Genomic DNA, 21,049 nt, shown 5'->3' on the forward strand with positions numbered 1-21,049 from the left:
GTTCTCCTACTTAAGGCTAAGATTTTGTCATGGTTATTTTTAGTAAAAGTCATGGACAGATCTTGGGCAATAAACAAAAATTCACTGAGCCTGTGACCTGTTCGTGACTTTACTAAAAATAACCAGGGGCAGGGCTCGGTGAGGAGGGAGTGAATGGAGTCCTATGGGGGGACTAACAGGCCGAGCCTGGCTCCAGTGACCATAGCGGAGGGCAGAGCACAGTCCCCGCTCTGGAGCTGGCTGCAGCTGTGGGACAGGGATGTGCAGCCGACACGCCAAACCCACGGAAAAAACGCAGTCACATAGACTGTTGGGATTCTTAGGGAGTGGCTTGTCTTGGCCTTGTTTTGAAATGGGATTAGCTTGATTTCGGGCTTATTGTGAAAGTCGGGGTGCTTATTTACCACATGAAAGTTGGCAACTGTGGTGTGCGGCCCCGGCTGCAGTCAGAAGGGAAGCGCGTGGCCCTAGGAAGCTGCGAGGGGGGTGCATGACTCCCACTGCAGCCCAGCCATGGGGCAGGGCTGCGCAGCCTCTGCTGCAAGCCATGGAGTAGGGGCTGCAGGTTTCTGGTTCCAGCCCCAGTTGCAGGGCAGGGGCACATAGGGGCTGAAGCTGGGGCTTGAGGCGGGACTAACAGCTGAAGCCAAAGAAGTCATGAAGGCCTGGTAAAGTCATGGAATCCATGACTGCCATGACCTCTGTGACTAAATCGTAGCCTTACTCATACTTGATATGTGAGCAGCAGTCAGGTGGTATGTAGGTTGATTTAAAAAGAAAGAAAACTCCATCATAATTATACCATGCCTCTAATAATTTGCATTGCCTATCTTCTCTTTCTTCTATATATTTTCTGAGAACATAGGATAAAAACTCTCTGTTCTTCAGTAGCAGCGTGTAGGCACTTCCATTATCCTCTACTCACTTTCACAGCAGCAAGACAGAAAGGTGGACAAGAAAGACAAATCTGAACTACCTGTCACCAGTCTGAACAACTGCATGCCAGTAGTGGTTGTTTTAAAAGATTAAGGTGAATGATCAGACACTGCCTTTTAATCTGAGCAGAGCAGTTTCCTCTAATCTACAAAAAGAAGTGTGTGTGGTGTTTCATGTGTTTGTACTTCATGTATACCCTGATTTAGTTTACACGTTCCTTCCCTCACCCTCCCTATCCTCATTTTGGATCCTGACATAGATTTTAGGTCCAAAGTCTGCTCTCAGTTACACGATTGCAATGGAATCTTGTGTAACTCAGAAGAATTTGGGCCTAAGTAAATAAGGGCCCACAAGCCTGGATAGATAGATAATGGTTTTGTTGTGATACATGGAATGAACATGTTTCAGAGTAACAGCCGTGTTAGTCTGTATCCGCAAAAAGAAGAGCAGGAGTACTTGTGGCACCTTAGAGACTAACAAATTTATTAGAGCATAAGCTTTCGTGGACTACAGCCCACTTCTTCGGATGCATATGCATATGCATCCGAAGAAGTGGGCTGTAGTCCACGAAAGCTTATGCTCTAATAAATTTGTTAGTCTCTAAGGTGCCACAAGTACTCCTGCTCTTCTTTTTATGGAATGAACATGTGCTAAAAATGAAATAAGTGAAGACTTGGAAAATGTATGTATCTTTAGGCAGAAATATTTTGACAACGTTTGATAAACCCTTTTAGAGAGGCAGAGCAGAAAGGAGAGAATGTGTAGGTGGTGCTAGGTCAGTACCAGCAGAGCAGATACAGTCCTCAGGGAAGCATGCCACAGACACAGTTGCAGCCAGGAATTAAATATTGTCATGTGATTATTCTGAAACCTCCAGGAATAAACCCTACTGAGTGTCTGGGGCAGACCAAGGCAGAACAGGGGGGCTCTGGCCCCCCTATCCCCAGGCCTCCAAAATTACATTTCCAAGCAGCACTCACAGGCAGTCTACAGCCACCCCACGTTTCTCAGCACTCTCAGCAGCCACCACAAAGGGGGGTTAGGGCTTGGTCTCCCCTTCACCCAGCAGGAGCCACTACTGCTCACGGAAACTACAGGAGCCAGCAAGCAAAGCTGCGCAGATTGTGCATCCCGTAATGCACCGCTTTACTAGCCCGAACCCTTGGAGACTAGACTACAGGTCCCAACGTGCATCCAGAATAGGAAGCCGGACTACAAATCCCAGCAGCAATACACAGGATTGGCCTGAGTAGCTGGCCGTAGAGCACTACAGCTCCCAGGGGGCAGCGCGGCACCGTTACCCACGCGGTTAAGCACAGCAGGAGACAGTGCGTTCTGGGAGTTGTTGTTCTGGGTAGAGGGGCCTGCGCGGTTACGAGCGCGCCCATTGGTCCATACGCACATCCGGTGCCCCCAGCCAGCCGGAACCGAACCCTTTGACCTTTCTTCAAGCCGGGTGAAGCCTCCCGCACGTGGGGGGCGGTTGGCTGGTGTCTCGCGGCCATGGCGGCGCTGAGCGTGGAGGAGTTGCTGGCTCGCGCGGAGCAGCGCGCGGCGGAGCCGCACCGGAGTGTTGCGGTGGAGAAGGAGCTGGAGCTGGAGTTCGACCTGGGGAACCTGCTCGCGCTGGACCGGAACCCGCCGCCCTCGATGCCGCGCGCCGCGGGGGCCCAGCGCGAGAGCCGGCTGCGCTCGCTGGCCCGGGACAACACGCAGCTGCTGGTGGCCCAGCTGTGGGGGCTGCCGGCGGGGCGCGCCGAGGGGGCGACGGGGCCGCTGGTGGCGCAGCTGCCCGAGCCCTCCTACCGCCTGCCCCGGGAGAAGCCCCTGCCGCGGCCCCGGCCGCCCACCCGCTGGGAGCAGTTCGCCCGGCTGAAGGGTATCCGGCGGCGGAAGCGCACGTCGCTGGTGTGGGACGAGGCGGCCAAGCAGTGGCGGCGGCGCTGGGGCTACGAGCGGGCCGGCGGAGATCCCGCCCGGGACTGGCTCATCGAGGTGCCGGCCGGCGCCGACCCCAACGAGGACCAGTTCGCCAAGCGGCTCCGCGACAAGCGCGAGAAAGTGGCGCGCAATGAGTTCAACCGCCTCCGCAACATCGCCCGGGGCGCCCTGCCCGGCCGCGGCCTCCACCCCACCGGCCACCAGAGCCGCGCCGAGCTGGGCCGCGCCACGCAAGTGGCCCGCGTTTCCACCGCCTCCCTGGGCCGCTTCCAGCCGCGGCTCCCCAAGGAGCCGGCCGCGCCCCCGCCCAGGGGCGGCAAGAAGCGGCACTTCGCGCCGCTGCTCGGTGACCTGGCGGCCGAGAGGAGCCGGCAGCTGGAGCTGCTGCGGGGCCTGGGCAGCAAGAAGCCGCCGCTCGACCTGACCCGCGCCGTCAACAAGCAGCTGCGCGAGGAGGACGCCCAGGCAGCCGCCGGCAAGGGCAGGAAGCGCGGGCAGCGGGGCAAGCGGGGCCGGCAGCGCCCGGGGGGCGGCAAGGGGCCTGCGGGCGGCAAGAAAGGCGGGGCCCGGCGGCAGCAGCAGCGCCCGGCGGGCAGAAAGAGGAGCTGAGCTCGGCGCAGGACTCCTCCTGCCGGACACTGAGACCGGAGGGGCACGGGGGCTGCGGCGGCCTGTGCGGGACACTGAGCTTGGAGGGAGGTCTCTGGGGAGCTGTGGGACACTGAGCTGCAGCCGTCTCCTCCATCCGTTCCCAGGGGCTGCATGGGACTGAGTTGTGCAGTCTGTAGGTGCTAAGGACGCCAGGGGCTGGCTTGCTCCCCTGGCCTAGGGATGTTCCTTGCTGGGGCGCCCCTTCCTGCCCACCTATTTATCAATAAAACCTGCCTTTGTCAAGCTGTCTGCTCGTCAGTGAGGGGGTGTGTACCTTAATGGCATGAGGGAGAGATGGGACAGGAGCCCCTAATGACTTGCAGCAGTTGAGCTGGGGTCCTTTACAAGTATAAAACATGTAGCTGTATTGTGTGTTAATGGCATAACAGGTAATGCTGCCTACACCAAAAGGATTGGGCTCTGCTCTCCAGAGAGTAAACTGGTATCTCACCCAGTTAGATGGAAGTGGAATTCCAGTAAGACAACAGATAAAGGTTCATCTCCACTCCCCTTCCCCAATTGGTAGGATTTGGATAAGAAGGGATCTAATGTATATTTAAAATAACATGTGCACTCAACCTTACTGCTACCATACTGTGGTCTTGACTGATTTGGACTGTGTAGAAGTTATACATCTTCACCTAGCTGTAAAGCGCGCTCGCTCGCGCTCTCTCTGGAGAAACGTGAGCAATATTTCAAAGGTGATCTGCCAAAAAAATTTTTAACTGTGTAAAACATTCTCTGGCACTCCTTATCTTAATGTGTATGGGGTTTCTACTGTTTTAGCCTTTTTAGAAACAGCAGGTGACAGGTTTTAGGGTGGTAGTCGTGTTAGTCTGTATCAGCAAAAACAACGAGGAGTATTCGTGGCACCTTTAGAGACTAAAATTTATTTGGGCATACGCTTTTGTGGGCTAAAACCCACTTCATCAGATGCAGGGAGTGGAAAATACAGTAGACAGGTGTATATACACAGTACATGAAAAGATGACCCCCCCCCAACTTGGTAAGGCAACTCCCATCTTTTCATGTACTGTGTATATACACCTGTCTACTGTATTTTCCACTCCCTGCATCTGATGAAGTGGATTTTAGCACATGAAAGCTTATGCCCAAATAAATTTTAGTTTGCCCACCTCTGCCTTAGAGACTATGGCCTGCAGGCTACATCCCGCCCGTGGGACCATCCTCCCCAGCCTCTGAGCTCCTGGCCTGGGAGGCTAGCCCCTGGCCCCTCCCCTGCTGTCCCCTCTCCCCCCCGCAGCCTTAGCTAGCTGGCTCGCTCTGCCGCCGGCACAGTGCTCTGGGTGGCTGGGCTGTGAGCTCCTGGGGCAGTGCAGCTACAGAGCCCGGCCTCACCCGGTGCTCTGAGCTGCATGGTGGCAGTGGCATGGCCTGGCTCCAGCGCCGCCAGTTTAGGGTGACCAGATGTCCCAATTTTGGGGTATTTTTCTTATATAGGCTCCTATTACCCCCCCACCCCCATCCCAATTTTTCACATTTGCTGTCTGGTCACTCTACACCAGCCACCGGTGTTCCAGGCAGCGTGGTAAGGGAGCAGGGGGGGAGGGAGTTGGATAGAAGGCAGGGGAGTTTGGGGTGGTGGTCATCGGTCAGGGGGTTGAATGGGGGCAGGGGTCCTGGGGAGGCAGTTTAGGAAGGGGGGGGTTGGATTGGGTGGCAGGGGGCAGTCAGGGGCAGGGGTTCCAGGGGACAGGGAGAAGGGGTGGTTGGATGGGGCAGGAGGGCCATCAGGGAAAGGGGGGTTGGATGGGGCAGGAGTCCTGGGGGGGCCTGACCCCCCCCTCCCCTAACTGGCCCTCCATACAATTTACAAAACCTGATGCAGCCCTCCGGCCAAAAAGTTTGCCCACTCCTGTTCTAAGGTACCACAAATACTCCTCGTTTTATCCTGAATGTTCACTAGCCATTAAGTTTCACTGTTTTTTACCAAACAGTGACTACAAATACTTTCCCCTCAACTTTCACTCTTGACTTGCTACCATTAGTCTTTGAATTCTGATAGTAGAGGCATTTTAGAGGTTTGTTTTTTTAGGCAGAAAAAAATCTTTTGAAAACTGCATGTCTCATTTATCATAGAGATGAAAAACTTACAAGCCCACTGTCTTTTCCTTTTGAAAGTAGAGATGGGCCTGAACCAAAATCTTCAGATCAGTGTTTGCTGTTTGAACTCTGTAGCCCTGGTTTGCTACTAAAACTGAGAAATCATGGCCTTATTAACAGGTTCAGCTACTTGTAGGGAAGTGTTTTCTGATGTGTGGGGAGAGACTGGAATTAAGTGATATATTTTAATGTTTAAATGAGGTAATAGGAACTCTAGTACCCACAACTTCCTTGTTTCCACAAGGAATGTTACTTGCTTTTTTATGAATTTGCTCTTTAATTGAAAAATCAAGTGAAAGCTCATACTGGAAGGGTTTACATACTTCAAAACATTTCAACTATCTGAAAAAGTTGTTACTCCTAAGATTACAGATTCTCAGTTCACATGCTGTGGACACAAGCCAGTCAGATGTTACATAGGCCCAGCTTTTCTTAGCAAAAGTATTGTGAGTGAGGAAAAGAGAGAGTGGGGTTGGAGAGAGCTGAAGGCTGGGATGGGGGTTGGATGAGACTGAGATTTGAAGGCTTGAGTAATGGAGCATCTTCCGCATGTAACTTATGTAAACATCACATATACTCGATGGTTTTGCTCTAAGTACCATCATTCTGGTGTCAAGTGGTTGGAACTGAGTGTCCCTACTTTCCAACTTGCCACCTGTTGTAGAGTTCATTTGACGTAGTTATTGAAGCTATGCCATTGGCGGGACAACAGGTGAGTCAGCACTCGTAGCCCCATGTAAAAGGGACAACTGTTTCAAACCCAGGTTTAAACTCTAGTCCAGTGTTTCTCAACCAGGGATATGTGCAGAGGTCTTCCAAGGGGTACAACTCATTAAATATTTGCTTAGTTTTACAACAAGCTACATAAGAAGCACTAGTGAAGTCAGTACAAACTAAAATTTCATACAGACAATGCCTTGTTCAAACTGCTCTATATACTACACACTGAAATGTAAGTACAATATTTGTGTTCCAATTGATTTATTTAATAATATGGTAAAAATGAGAAAGTAAGCAATTTTTTTGGTCATAGTGTGCTGTGACACTTGTGTTTTTATGTCTGATTTTGTAACCAAATAGTTCTTAAATGAGGTGAAACTTGGGGGTACGCAAGACAAATCAGACTCCTGAAGGGGGTACAGTCGTCTGGAAAGGTTGAGAACCACTGCTCTAGTCTCTTTGAATTTTACAGGATATGCTATCAGGATTGCACAACAGCCAGAATGCAACATCTTCTTTTTGAGAGTCACAAGAATTTTGGAGGGATGATATAGCCATTAATTATTAGCATTGTAGAGCTTAAATGTTCAGGATATGGATCTCTGTGAGGCTATACTGGGAAAAGATAGGGAGTGGGACCCCCAGGGCTGTTGCTGGGGTGCAAACTGGGGTGTTTAAAAGATTTCAGAAATAAATGGGAGAAGTATTAAGAGCTTTGGGTTTTTTTAACCCTAGGGTAGACTTTTTGAACTAAGTAATTGGCACTCTTTCACTGTTCAGGTCAGTCTCCCAAACTGGGAGATTGCTATTTGTCTTTTACATTGGCTTTTAAATTTTGTATCTGACTAATCTCGTATGGAAGGAAGAGATACTTACCTATTTTTTAAAAACTGCTTTCTGCCTCTTAGCAGTCTAAGGCCTCAAGCCTGCATCTGTATGTGCTAAAAGTCAGTAGAACTAATGCAGTTAGAGTTATGGATATACTTTCAGTTTCTGCAGGATTGAGGCCCATTTTTGGTAATTTGAGTTTGTATAGGCAGGTTTTAGAGGGGGAAAAAACAAAACATTAATTACAGCATCACTAGGTGCTTGATTCATTCTGAAATGAACAATAAGTGAGGCAGAAGTGTGCAGGAAAAACTAGAGTTCTGTTTGGGGGGAGAGATTTTCTCAGATAGGGGCTGTCCATACATTACTTAAAACATTTTTGGTAGCTTTAGGACTCCTCTCATCCTTTTATAACACTGAAACAAAACTTAAGGACCTATCCACCACTGGTTTTATGGACAGTCCTATAACACTGTAAACTTACTGAAATTATGTAAGTACCCAATTCTGCTAGGGGTGAGGGGCTGCAGACTTAAGATTTCCAAAGGGATCTGCACCTCTATGTGGTTTTTTATTTAGGGTGTCCACAAATGAAAAAAGGCTGAAAACCCCTAGTATACGCAAATAGATAGAACAGTGATTCGGATCTCTGCCTTAGCTCAAATAGACCAAGTAGCCAAAGACGGCGTTCAAAGCGGTCCAGCTAGCCCCTGTGTCCCTGCAGCCGACTTTGTCATGTGGCGGCCAGATCGAGCAGGGGAGGGGAAAGAGTTCAGCAAATACCTTGCAGTCCTGTCCGCCCCTCACTCCCTTCCGTGCATGCTGTGTGCAGCTGAGCTGCTGCCGCTCGCTTTCCCGGCAGGCCCTGCTGGTGCCCTGCCATCCACCAACACTCGCCGCGATGGCAGGAGGACGGGAGAGAGTCGCTCACTTGCTGAGGCAGCTGCAGCGCGCAGCGTGAGTGTTTGTCTGTGGGCACCAGCTCCTAGGGTGCCGTGCCACCGTCCCCCTCCCTGATCCCCTGGGCCTGCCGGGCTTGGGGGGAGGGAGGGAAGGGTACGTGTCATGAGATATGGCTGATAGATCAACTTTGGAGGCCTCTTTAGTAAGAGCCAGAGAACGTTGTTGCAAGCAACAAATTTCATAGATCTGCAAGCTCCACAGAGGCAGGACTATGTGTGCAGCTTAGAAACTTGTTCCTTTTGTAGTGTATTTTCTGGGAGTAGCGTGAATGCAGAGGAGAAGATTCCTACCCCCACGTCCAGCAAAATCGTGTCTGCCTCCTCCGTCCTGCATTGGGAAATGACTAACCCCGTGGCTGCCTTTTCTCTTTATGGGTATTGCTGTGAAGGGGCAGGAGCAGGTACACCTGCTGCAGTGAAAGGAAGAAAGTCTCTTTCACTGTGTGTCATGGTGCTCTCAATGGACGGAACTAGTCTTGCTGTTTAATCCAAATCTGCGTCATAGCTCTCATCCACCTCAAAACCTTGTGCTCAGGCCCTGCTGCTGACATTAGCCTGTGCACTGCATGTGTCAAAGTAGCAAAATGTAGGGGTGTCATATGAAGGCTTTCAAACATACTGTTACAAACTACTAATACAAAATCACCTGAAGAAATACTCTCTCAAAAAAGCCAGGGCGACCGAATCTAATCATACTTCTGTCCACTTTGACCGCCTCTCAGTAGTCTAAACATAAGTGTGGATTTGGGCCAAAGCACATAAGAATGGCCATACTAGGTCCATCCAGCCCAGTATCCTGTCTTCTGACAGTGGCCAGTGCAGCTGCTTCAGAGGGAATGAACAGAACAGGTAATCATCAAGTGATCCATCCCTTGTCGCCCGTTCCCAACTTCTGGCAAGCATAGGATAGGGACACACCATCCCTGCCCATTCTGGCTAATAGCCAGCCTCCTCAGTGCAGATTATCCAACCTTTATGTACCACTGGCTGCATTTTTCTTAAGACCATGTATTTGATCTGGAGAAGGGAAAGCAACCCAATATTGGACATATTTTAAATGCAGTAGCAGTGAAATGGTAAGTGATAGCTGAAACCATATATTTCCCAGTTTTGTGCATCACAAAAACAATAATCTCTAATTGACACGGGCATTGGTGGTCTCCGTATAGTTGGCCACTCTTAAAACTGAGGGGACATCAGTGTATTGTCTAATTAATCATTAGAGCACCTAGAGCTTTGGAAAGGTATCTTTTTATCATTTTAAATCTTCAGATGGGGGATACTCTACTTGTCCCCAGAGCTAACAGCAGTAACTTCCTCATCTTCTTTCACAGTACTCGGACCTAACTATGCCTTGTGGCTGCTGCACAGCTGCCCAACAGAAGTGCTGGGCTTGCTCCACACCCATCTCCTTAGGGCTTCATCAGCACAACACAAGAAGCTTTTGCTTAATGCAACTTTCATGCTACTACCATCACATCTTCCTCACCCTCCAGTGAAGTGATTCTTCTTCCCTGGGATCCTCGCCCCTCTAGTAATCTGCCTATTTAGCCTCTTCTGTGGCCTCCATCACTATGTACTCTGAACACCTTGACTATATTAATTCATCTTCACAACACCCCTGTGAGGTAGGGAAGTGTTATCTCCACTTTAGGGATGTTCTCTGGTGTTTCCATAGGCACCTATTCTCTTAGTGCAATTTAAGCAACAGATGCTTTGAGGAACTAATTTAAACTGCACCAAAATCAGACCTAAGCTGCACTCAGACACATTTAAATTAGGGTCTAACAATTCAGCATTTGAGTAATAAAGAAACATCGTTACCTATGTGGAACACTAGATGGCAGTCCCTGTTTGTGACAAATCTTGTGAGATATGGTGGCAAGAAAAATTACTTACAAGACATGACAATTGCTGTTAGTTGTAGACTTGTTTAAAGTCTTTGCTTTCCTATTTCTTTTTTAAACAGACATTTCTTTTTCGTTTAATTAGATGCCAGTGTCCCGCTCATTCCCACACTTACTCTCAAGGTAAGATTATCCTTAATGTGTCCCAAATGATTCTGCATTTTCACTTTTTCAAATTCAGGCTTGCATTCAATAAAAGTTACAACAAAGATAGGGCAAAGTGATAATAAATATAGCATACTTAGAAAGAGTATGTAATTGATACCAAAGAGAAGTAAAAACCATTTTAATTAGGGCTGTCAAACAATTCTTTTAAAATCGCAATTAATCATGAGATTAAAAATAGTTGCAATTAATCTCACTGTTAATAATGAATGCCAATTTAAATTTATTATAAATATTTTGGATGTTTTTCTACATTTTCAAATATATTGATTTCAATTACAACACAATACAAAGTGTACAGTGCTCACTTTATTTTTTATTACAAATATTTGCACTGTAAAAAGGTAAACAAAAGAAATAGTATTTTTCAATTCACCTCATACAAGTACGGTAGTGCAATCTCTTCATTGTGAAAGTGCAATTTACAAATGTAGAAATTTTTTTTTTTACATAACTCCACTCAAAAACAAAACAATATAAAACTTTAGAGCCTACAAGTCAAAGCATGAAGGGGCATATGAATACTTAGCATATCTGGCATTTAAATACCTTGCAACGTTGGCTACAACCTAAGGTCCCTCTAAGCTGCACGGCCACGCAGCAGGCTATCAAGGCCACGCAAGCGGGATGATGAGCCCCTTGCCCAGCCTGGCCCCACCGGAGCTGCCATGATCGGGGAGAGGCACCCCAGCCCCGAGCTGCTGCAGCGAGAGAAAGCTGGGGGGAGTCCTCTTTTCTTGCCACAGCCCCAGGGCAGCCTGCACCCCCAGCTAGAGCCATCACCTCCAACACTCTAACCCTGAGCCCCCTCCTGTACCCCAGAGCCCGCACTCCCAGCCAGAGCCCTCACCACCCCCCCTGCATCTCAACCATCTGCCCCAGCCCTGAGCCCCCTCCCACACACTGAACCCCTCGGCCCCACCCTCGCCATATATCACCTCCATATTGGTGCACATAACAAAACTCATTCCGCATGTGGACGTAAAAAATTAGAGGGAACACTGGCTACAACAATACCTGTTCTCACTTTCAGGTGACATTGTAAATAAGAAGAGGGCAGCATTATCTCCTGTAAATGTAAACAAACTTGTTTGACCGATTGGCTAAACAAGAAGTAGGATTGAGTGGACTTGTATGAGGTGAATTGAAAAATATTTGTATTCTGTGTTGTAATTGAAATCAATATATTTTGAAAATGTAGAAAAACATCCAGAAATATTTATAATTAATAGAATGCCAATTTAAATTTTTGTCTAACAGTGCAATTAAAAACTGCAATTAATTGTGACCTTTTTAATCTAGCTATTTTGTTTTGTTAATCGCATGTATTAACTGCGATTAATTTACAGCCCTAATTTTAATATGAAATTGGATATTTTCCCCCAATCATGTATAAAGGAACATTATAAACATTATTACAGATAAAATATATTTCACTTTTAATTCTATAAGTATTAAATCTGCTTTCATCATTTTTATATATGAAGTGTCCTTTCATAATCATTGAATACATCCTGTAAGTTTGTTTTTAAAATGCTGGAAATATGCCAAGAGACTGGAATAGACTTGTCTTATAAATAGAAATTAAAACTATAACCTAAATTTTCATAAGTGATTAGTGATTTTGAATGGGTCAGTTTAGGGCTAGGGTCAAGGGTTAGGTAACTCAAGCTGGGTTCTCAAAAATCGAGCCATTCAAAGTCATTAGTCACTTATGAAAATTTGAACCTGCAAGTCTTTAACTCTTCATCTCCAGTGTTAGGCCTTGTTGATTTTGCAATCAGATTCAATAGAGCAGACCCTCGTGCCATGGAGTTGTACATGGAAAGTGATTTCTCAGGTACACCTAGTTGCAGGATTGGGGCTCTGGAAACTAAACAAATTTATGGGTCATACACTAACTGAAAATGGTGGAATCTGATTATATTTAACACTTATACAATTCACTTCAGTCAGAGATCTCATATTGCTTTACAAAGATGCATAGGCATTACCATCACCATTTTGCAGATGGGGAAACTGAAGCACCAAGAGGGTAAATTTATTTGCCCAACATCACACAGCAAGAAAATAGGAGAGCTGGAAGTAGATCTGAGGTCTCCTGACTAACTGTTTGGTGCCCTATTGAGTTAATTCAAGACAGGTCTTAGTGAAGGTGAAGTTTACATGATGTAGGAATCCCACCTACAGTCTACAGCAAAAATTGATGATACAGAGTAGCAAGGCTATTATCAGTTCTATAGACCTCTAAAAGTGAGGAATGACTTAATAGCAACTTCTGTCTGAAAAATGTCTGTTTCATGCCAGTGTTCTGCAGAAGCAATACAGTTTTTATGGCATGATAAAGTCCTTAACAAAAGTTAAGCTGTACCAAAGAATACAAGAGCAGAACTTCTATTTTACCATCAGAAGGAAATGGATGTAAGGGGCTTGGACTTGTCCTCAGACTGACAAATTAATTACTGAAACAGCAACAAACTCCAACACTAGTAAAGGTCAAACGTGTACAGCCTGACGAGGGGCAGTAATGGATGAACTGATTGTAGCAGGCCTGAGCTTGAATAGAGCGCACATAAAGGGATCTTAATGTTTGTGTTATTCTTGTGGATCAGCACTCTAATGCAACACAAAGCACTTGTTAGGTTCATTATCATTCATTGGATCTAAATCCAAATAGTAAGTTTCCACTTCATATACCATACATATGGAGTGAGTTGATCTTTTGCTGGGAGGGCAGAATATTTTATCTTGTTTTGTTTTTTGTCTCTCTGATACTCTATTCAATTTTGTGGCAAACTTGTGAGTATGCAGAGCTTTCCATAGCTTGTACGCGAGAGATTTGGCAATGGGGAGATGAGATGACTGAAAGTGTAGGATTTCCATACTAGTTCAGAGCAAGAGGCCATTGTAAATCCTGACACCAATCTTTCTTCCGGTTCTTGTGTACAAATAGTGCCTTTTACCCAAATATGTGTTGTGTTATATGTAATGAATATTGCCCTGGAGGCCAATGTATACCTATCTCCTAGATCTGGATAGAATACATGTCATGGAATCTGAGTCTGTATTATCATTTGAAATGAATCTTTCATCTTTTTCGATTCTTAGCAAATATTTTAGCTATAAATACATGCAAAATTGCTGATAACTTATTCAGAGCATGTAAGAACAAAGAACTAACTTTTTTTTTTTTTTTTTAAATCCGCTCTTATTCAATTATGTCAACATATAGCAAACTAGCCCATCAATGGGACTAGGTTTGGGGAGGTAGGTTTGCAGGATCAGTAGTGGTCCGAGCCAGTGTTCAGCATGAGTAAGGGTTGGAAAATCAGACTCAAAACAAGCAAATCCCAACAAAAATGGAGATATAAAAATCAAACAAGGAGCAATATGTAAACACATTTTTTAAAAATCACATTTTAAAGCCAGGGAGTTCCTTAGCTGAAACTGTTGAAAATTGTAATGAAGATTTGTTTTACATATCAAATTTTCTGCTAATTCTATTATTTAATTTCCATTCCAGCTCCTGAACATGCTGCTTTGAGAAGAACAGACTATGCTTTTGAGGTAGATTTAATAAATAAGTATATTTCCATTTAGAGCGAAGATTTAGTATGTTATATAACTTTAAGTGTGGCGTTTTCAAAAAGATATTTCAATTATTAAAATGGTATATTCACAATTGAGGCATTTGGATTGAGTTCCGTGTAGTTATATTTCTAAAACAACTGTTCTTTAATTATTTTTGTAGATGGCTGTGTCAAATATCAGATATGGAGAAGGTGTTACTAAAGAAGTAGGCATGGTAAGCTCTTATCTGGTACATCTTTCACCTATGAAATGTTACTTTCCAATGAAATAATGATACTTGCCAGCAACTGACATTAATTTTAGCTGATTACAGAAATGTTTGTATTATATATCAAGTTGAAAAGACTTAAGGCTAAATATCCTGTATATGGAACTGAAAATATACTTTTTTGTAACAAATATAGTTATAATGTGAGTTACACATATGCAAATATATAGTAGTAAATAGAAGTGTGGCGGTATCATTAATTATTATTTGTCTTGCCATCGCGCCTAGATAATAGTATTGAAACTTTCATTCTTAATCCATATGCTCTGTTGTTCTTAATGATTAAAAAGAGAGAGAACTTTTTTGGGCTGAAAATTCCCAGTCTTCAGCCTATAAGTGAAATTTTGGAAACCTTTTAAAAACTATAAATAGGAGATTTTAAAATATTTCTCAGCTTTCCAGACCAAGAGAAAAATACATTTTTAATATAAAAAATGTAGCACATGCATTTCTCTGATTAGGTGTTTATGAAGCTATTTGACTATACAATGCGCATGTGAAAAAGGAACCTAAAAGGAAAGACCGTGAGATCATACTAAACATTGCATACTAAGTGTGTATACCCTCTAGTGTGTGGAGTTCCTGCTCAGGGTAAGCCTGCTGAATACACTTTCCCTACAACAACAATTCTCTTGAATTTTTCAGTTTGTCACCTGCAGAAGATTTTACATAATCTTAAAGTTAATGGTGCGTCAAACTCAAATAATAAGAGATGTATGAACACATTCTGGATGCGATAAATTACGGGAATTGGTATCAGTTGCACTTGCAGGGGTAGGGGATAGATGTTGGAAACAGGACAACAAAAGTACTGCCAGTGACAGAAAAAGCCAGATTCACCTGATAGCACAGTATGTAGCCCTGCCTTTCCTTTTAGATTCAGAGCAAAATTTCCATTTGCCCCTAGATTAGATTCCTTAACATTAAGAATTATTTAATAAAGATTAGGGCTCTGTTGTGCTAAATGAAGTATATACTTGTAGTGAGAGACGTTCCCTGCTCCAAAAAGTTTACAGTCTAATAGAGAAGACAGACACAGTGGAGGAAAAAGGAAGTGTTATCAAGCTGTTTTATAGATGAAAAACCGAGGCTTAGATATAATGGGCCTGATTCTTTGTTGCCCTGCACCACATAGTCATTTGCACTATTGTAAAATGGTTGTAAAATATCATCAAATCAGAATAGTATCATTTTACATCAACTTCGCACTTGAGGCAATTGAATTGACTTGCCCAGTGTCACACAGGAAGTCTCTGCGAGAGATGGGGAATTAACTCAGATCTCCTGAATCCCAGCTCAGCCTTAATGTCAAGACCTCAGTCACTTAAGACCTAAGCCACTGCTCATGGAAGTGATGGGAGAGTTTCCATTAACTTTATTGGGCATTGATTGAGGCCCTTAATTTTTGTTCACCTTGAGCTCTGATCCTGTGTCACTGAAGTCAGGGCTTTCCCCCCATCTTGCTATCAATGGTGTAGGATGACTCAAGTGTCATGATTACCTTCTTGTGTTTTGCACCATCTTTGTTATCAGGTTCTGCAGTTATTATCCCTTCTTGGCACTTATGCATTGCCAGTTTTAATTTCAATGTAAACACTGTAAATGAAATTGTTTTGTATGTAGCAAGAATAACAGTTAAATATCGCTGCTGTCATTGGACAATAGTATTGAGGACTGAATACTGTACCATGATCTGTAAAAACTTCAGAATTTATGTAGACGATAGAATTCTATAGCAGTAATTATTGTAGTGAAGGCTGAGCTGATATTCTATCTTCACATTCTTTCCAATCACTTATTTAAAAAAAAATTAAATTGCATACAGTGAGCTATATTTTATCAATGAGTATTAAATTTTTCAGATTTTAATTTTGTAGAATTAAGGAAAGTCAAGCATTAGTCTTCATAGCAACCTTAACTTGGCCCTCTTGCAAGTATGTGTTGTAATAGGATCTTCAAATACATGATCACGCAATGCTGAGCAATGTGACACACTTCTCCACTTATGCTGCAATGCAAAGTTACTGCCATATAGGAGACCTAGCTTCAATTCATAGACCCAGATGCTCTGGTCCACTTTGTTCACGTTATGTCAGAAAAAGTAGCTTTTACAGTTAGGCACATACTCTGCTTAATCTGGGCTTTAGGTACTTGGTTTTTAGGCATTCTTTGAAAATCTAGGCTAGATCAATTCTCTGGTGTTGCCCTCTTAGACCTCCTGGGCTGTGTAAATAAATATAATTGTAAAATACTGATTGAAATCTAAGATGATTTTTTTTTTCTATAAACTTGACTAGCACCTATGTGGCTTTGGCTTGCTGGCTATTCATTCATGGGGCAGCTACTAGTGTACTTCCAGTATCTTGCATGTGTCCTCAATTCTATTGCTTGAGTTATGTTTTAAACTACACCTTTTTCTATAACCCTATATGCATGTGTGAAACATTTTATTTTACTGTATAGATGTTATATACATTTGTGATGAAAGACCTTATTACAAATATAGTATTTTGTATCAAATCATTCGGTTTAATCGGATTGGGGTTTAAATAATGTAGTTCTAGATTTCAGACTTTGTTTTTTAATTGATATTGTAGGACCTGCAGAATCTGGGTGCTAGAAAAGTTTGTGTGATGACAGATAAGAACCTCTGCCAGCTCCCTCCAGTAAAAGCAGTATTGAATTCCTTGACAAAAAATGGAATCACTTTTCAAATGTATGATGATGTCCGGGTGGAGCCAACGGATCAGAGGTACTGTTTGTTTGTTTTTTATATATGCTTCCGAAAACTTATATTCTCAAAGTGTCTATTTAGGTTCTTATACCCATCACTATAGTATCTTTTGGTGCATCAATATTACAAAAAAGAACCCCCAGCAGAGAGTCTCAGAGCCCAGGTCCACTGACAGAAGCTCATGGGGCTCACGCTGAAGGGCTAAAAATAGCAGTGTAGACACTCAGGCTGGAGCCCGGGCTCTGAAACCTGGGGAGAAGGGAGAGTCTCGGAGCCTGGGCTCCAGCCTGAACTCGAATGTCTACTTACACTGCTATTTTTAGCCCCATAGCATGAGCCTGAGTCAGTTCACCTGGGCTCTGAAACTTGCTGCAGTGTTTTTTTTGTTTTGTTTTTTGTTTTGTTTTTTCAGTGTAGACGTACCCATAGTGCCTCTGATGTGTCAATGACATGTACATTGAGCTTAACAGTGTTTGCAGAAGTTTGTAAATTGCATGATTTAATGACAAAATCTTCTCTTCCTTCTAAGTTTCATGGATGCCATCACATTTGCTAAAAAGGGGGAGTTTGATGCCTATGTTGCTGTGGGCGGTGGTTCTGTAATAGACACTTGTAAAGCTGCCAACCTGTATTCATCCAGTCCTGAATCAGATTTCTTAGATTACGTCAATGCTCCCATTGGAAAAGGAAAGTCTGTTACTGTGCCTCTCAAGCCATTCATTGCAGGTAAAGAAGCAGAAGTGTGGTGTGTGTTTGTTTTGTTTTTTTCTTCCTTCAAGGCTCTGTGTAAGGTCTTCCTCTTGAATTAAGTTTACCTTTGACCATTTAACCCTCCCCTTGGACCTGCTTCTGCTCCAGTTGAATTTAATTGAAGTTTTGTCAGTGATTTAAATGGGATCTTGTTCTTCATCACCAGCTGCTCTTCTTTGAGTTAGTTATTTTACTCCTTTCAGGGGTTCAGAGGATAAAATGACTGCTTCTGTCTGATCCATTGACCCTAGATCTATTAACTGGTTCTGATATACAATACCAAACCAAAGTACACCGTGATGGGAGGAATATAAAATACTCTGATCTGTACAGCCCACTATTAACTATATAATCCTTATGCTATAAGGAATGCATTTTATTGCTTATGTAATTGGACAGTGTTTTCTTTCCTTTTTTGATCACTGTGTGTTTTAAGGGTTCAGTATATCAGCATTTTATTAGCATTGACCTACCTAGTCCCAAATACGATAATTGGTGATACATTTATCTAACCAGTTAATTATCTATTACATTCTGGTTTTAGGGCTTGATCCAAAACCCCGAAGAAGTGATGGAAAAACTCTTGTTGACTTTAATGGCCTTGAATCATCTCTTAGTAATTGACACATTTCTTTGTTCATACCACCTTTATTATCTTCCATTTAAAACAGCCCTCCCTTTCTTTCATACTTATAAAACCATGTGCAATTAATCCCATGAGGTGGATGATTAACAAAGAATGGTGATTAGTAAAGTTTAAAAGCTGCTTAGATATACAAACCGAGGCACATTAAGCCCAAATTATCATTGTTCCAGCTTCCAAATGCGAAGAGAGCTGCTTTTATTAACAAAATGTTCATTTGCTTCCACCAGTGATGAAAACAACCTGGTTTAAGGTTGGATGCGCAGCAATAGACGTTAATGGTAATTTAAAGGGTCCGTAGCATCCCTTGTCTTGCTGTGCCTTTGTACAGCGCATAGCACTATGGGGCCACAAAACTCTTTATGGCTTTTGGGTGCTACCACGATACAAATATGTAATAATCCTGGACTGCGCCTATGCTAGAAAAGCCATTTCTAAAGTTGATAAAAATGCTGTGCTACTCTTTATATAACATTGTGCTTTGTTTTATGCTAAGTTTAAACTTAAAATACTATCTTCTTTGAGTGCACGTGCCTACTCCTGGGATGCTCCCATTGTGCTATCAGTTGCACTGTCAGCATATCCAAAGAGCGTGACCGTGCAGAGTCCATTTCCAAAAACTCTGGTGACAGGTGAGTAACGTTTTTTTGTCTGTTCTTCTTTTTAAGTTCCCACGACAGCTGGAACTGGAAGTGAAACCACTGGCATTGCCATTTTTGATTACAAAGAACTAAAAGTAAAAACTGGTAAGACTTTGTCTATTACTTACCTAGACTCTTTTCCAAACTTGCATCATTTTCCTCTGCTGTAAGATAAAGAAACACCTTCTGTAATGTCAGCTGTCTTATGTCACTGTATTCAAAAGCTACAGACAAATCTCAGCAGATTAAAGCTTTCTCTCCTGAATGAAATTTTAAAGCAAGTTATAGCAATGAAATGCATATATAATACAGCAGCTCATGATTTGAAGGCATAATGGGAAAGTAAAATCTTTGGTGGAATACGTTAAGTGCACAGGAAAGTTCTGCTTATGTTTGGGTTCAGCCAACTGTTCCTTATTTCCTCTTTTTTTTTTTTCCTCTTTTTAAGACCCCTAGTTCTTTGTTGTATAATTGGGTCCGAATGTTTGTTTTCCTGACTTCTCGGGACCTCATGCCTGCAATGCAGCAAAAGAAAGGGACACTGTCTTCCTTTGACCTTTTCATCCCTGGAAAATAGGATTAAGGCTAAAATGTCATCTTTAAACTTCATAGCTAGTCTGAGATTTTGCTGTGGTCTTTTAACATTGGGTGGCTTTTATGTACCATGTATGTTGCAATATATGGGGCCCAACAGGGCAGATTAAGGAGTTTTAACTTGGATTAGTTGTGATTTCAGTCAGTCTAAAGCATGTAAGTATTATTATTAGCGTGTCAAAAGAGCCATCACCAAAGCATCAAGACACAGATACCAAATGCAGCAAAACATCAATTTGTTCTAGAAAATGAACCAAATTTTCCTTCTGCTTGTCTGATGGCTGCTTATTTGTGAGCAGTTAGGTTAAAGATCAGTGTGGCTCGGGCCATTTCACAATCACTTTGACAATGTAGCTGCTGGGGCATTATGGAGTGTTTCCAGCTGAGAGGCAGAGGGTTGCCCTGGGGAATTCACTCCAGGCAAGAGTCACCACTCATGCAGGCTCCATGCTGCAAGAAACATTCTAGTCTTCAGTGTAGCAGACCCTGTAAGCTCATAGAAAAACTACAAGTTTCCAGTTGATAACCATCCCGGGCCGTTGGATTTTTATTTGTGCATGAAAAGTCAGCTGGATTGCAGGGGCTAGTAACCCTGACCAAAGCCATAAGACAAATCAGAAATAAAGGCAAAGTTCCCACATTAGCTGGGGACGGTAAACGGGTTCTAATAAGCAGATTGTCAAAGACTGGGATGTAGGCGGTCAGTTCTAGTGGTTAGAGGAGTGGTGGTGGTCAGGACTAGTGGTTGGAGCCTGAGTTGGGAGCCAGGGGTTGGAGTTGAAGACAGTCAGGAGTCAGGCCAAGGGTCAGAGTCAATAGTTGGGGATGGGGCACAGAAGCAGGGATCTGGAAAGTCAGGAGGGCAGGAACAAGGCAGGGGTCAGGATTCAGGTGGGAGGGCAGGATCCGATGTGGAAGTCAGCCAGGGATTCACTTAGTTACTCAAACAACATCTTGGGCTTCTGTCTGGATTAAATAGTGAGTTTGAGCCAATCATAAAGGACAGATGTCTCCTCCAATCAGGAGCTTTGTGGGTAGTGTCTCTGGTGAGCTAGAATCCATCAGCCCGCATTCCTTGCTGATAGCAGTGAGCTGCTGGGTGTTGGCTGCGGACCCGCGTTCGAGACCTGCAATCATAGAATCATAGAATATCAGGGTTGGAAGGGACCTCAGGAGGTCATCTAGTCCAACTCCCTGCTCAAAGCAGGACCAATTCCCAGCTAAATCATCCCAGCCAGGGCTTTGTCAAGCCTGACCTTAAAAACCTCTGAGGAAGGAGATTCCACCACCTCCCTAGGTAACCCATTCCAGTGCTTCACCACCCTCCTAGTGAAAAAGTTTTTCCGAACATCCAACCTAAACCTCCCCAACTGCAACTTGAGACCATTACTCCTTGTTCTGTCATCTGGTATCACTGAGAACAGTCTAGATCAGGGGTAGGCATCCTCTGGCACTCATGCCGAAGGCGGCACGCGAGCTGATTTTCAGTGGCACTCACACTGCCTGGGTCCTGGCCACCGGTCCGGGGGGCTCTGCATTTTAATTTAATTTTAAATGAAGCTTCTTAAACATTTTAAAAACCTTATTTACTTTC

At 44.0% G+C, this 21,049-nt stretch overlaps 2 protein-coding genes across 5 annotated transcripts in view; both read left to right on the forward strand.

Annotated features, from left to right (window-relative positions):
- The first annotated feature begins 2,298 nt into the window (after positions 1-2,298).
- Positions 2,299-3,771, forward strand: RRS1 (ribosome biogenesis regulator 1 homolog). The gene has a single exon (XM_005288124.4). The coding sequence runs from the start codon at positions 2,440-2,442 to the stop codon at positions 3,484-3,486; it is 1,047 nt and encodes a 348-aa protein (XP_005288181.2). The 5' UTR covers positions 2,299-2,439; the 3' UTR covers positions 3,487-3,771.
- A 144-nt stretch (positions 3,772-3,915) lies between these two features.
- ADHFE1 (alcohol dehydrogenase iron containing 1) overlaps positions 3,916-21,049 on the forward strand; it is a 38,049-nt gene continuing 20,915 nt past the window's right edge. Inside the window, exons 1-7 of one of the 4 annotated variants that reach the window (XM_042845428.2) lie at positions 3,916-4,050; positions 10,155-10,192; positions 13,758-13,801; positions 13,986-14,039; positions 16,691-16,845; positions 17,357-17,553; positions 18,889-18,966. In XM_042845428.2, the coding sequence (XP_042701362.2) occupies positions 13,986-14,039; positions 16,691-16,845; positions 17,357-17,553; positions 18,889-18,966 (484 nt within the window). In that variant the 5' untranslated portion in view covers positions 3,916-4,050; positions 10,155-10,192; positions 13,758-13,801. Of the gene's footprint in view, positions 4,051-5,264; positions 6,605-7,820; positions 8,158-10,154; positions 10,193-13,757; positions 13,802-13,985; positions 14,040-16,690; positions 16,846-17,356; positions 17,554-18,888; positions 18,967-21,049 lie in introns of those variants that run through there. The other 3 variants (XM_065585669.1, XM_065585668.1, XM_005288084.4) reach the window with 3 other exon arrangements.

This window comes from Chrysemys picta, chromosome 2 (genome assembly GCF_011386835.1).
Source record: "Chrysemys picta bellii isolate R12L10 chromosome 2, ASM1138683v2, whole genome shotgun sequence".
In the NCBI taxonomy this organism is placed as follows: Eukaryota; Metazoa; Chordata; order Testudines; family Emydidae; genus Chrysemys; species Chrysemys picta.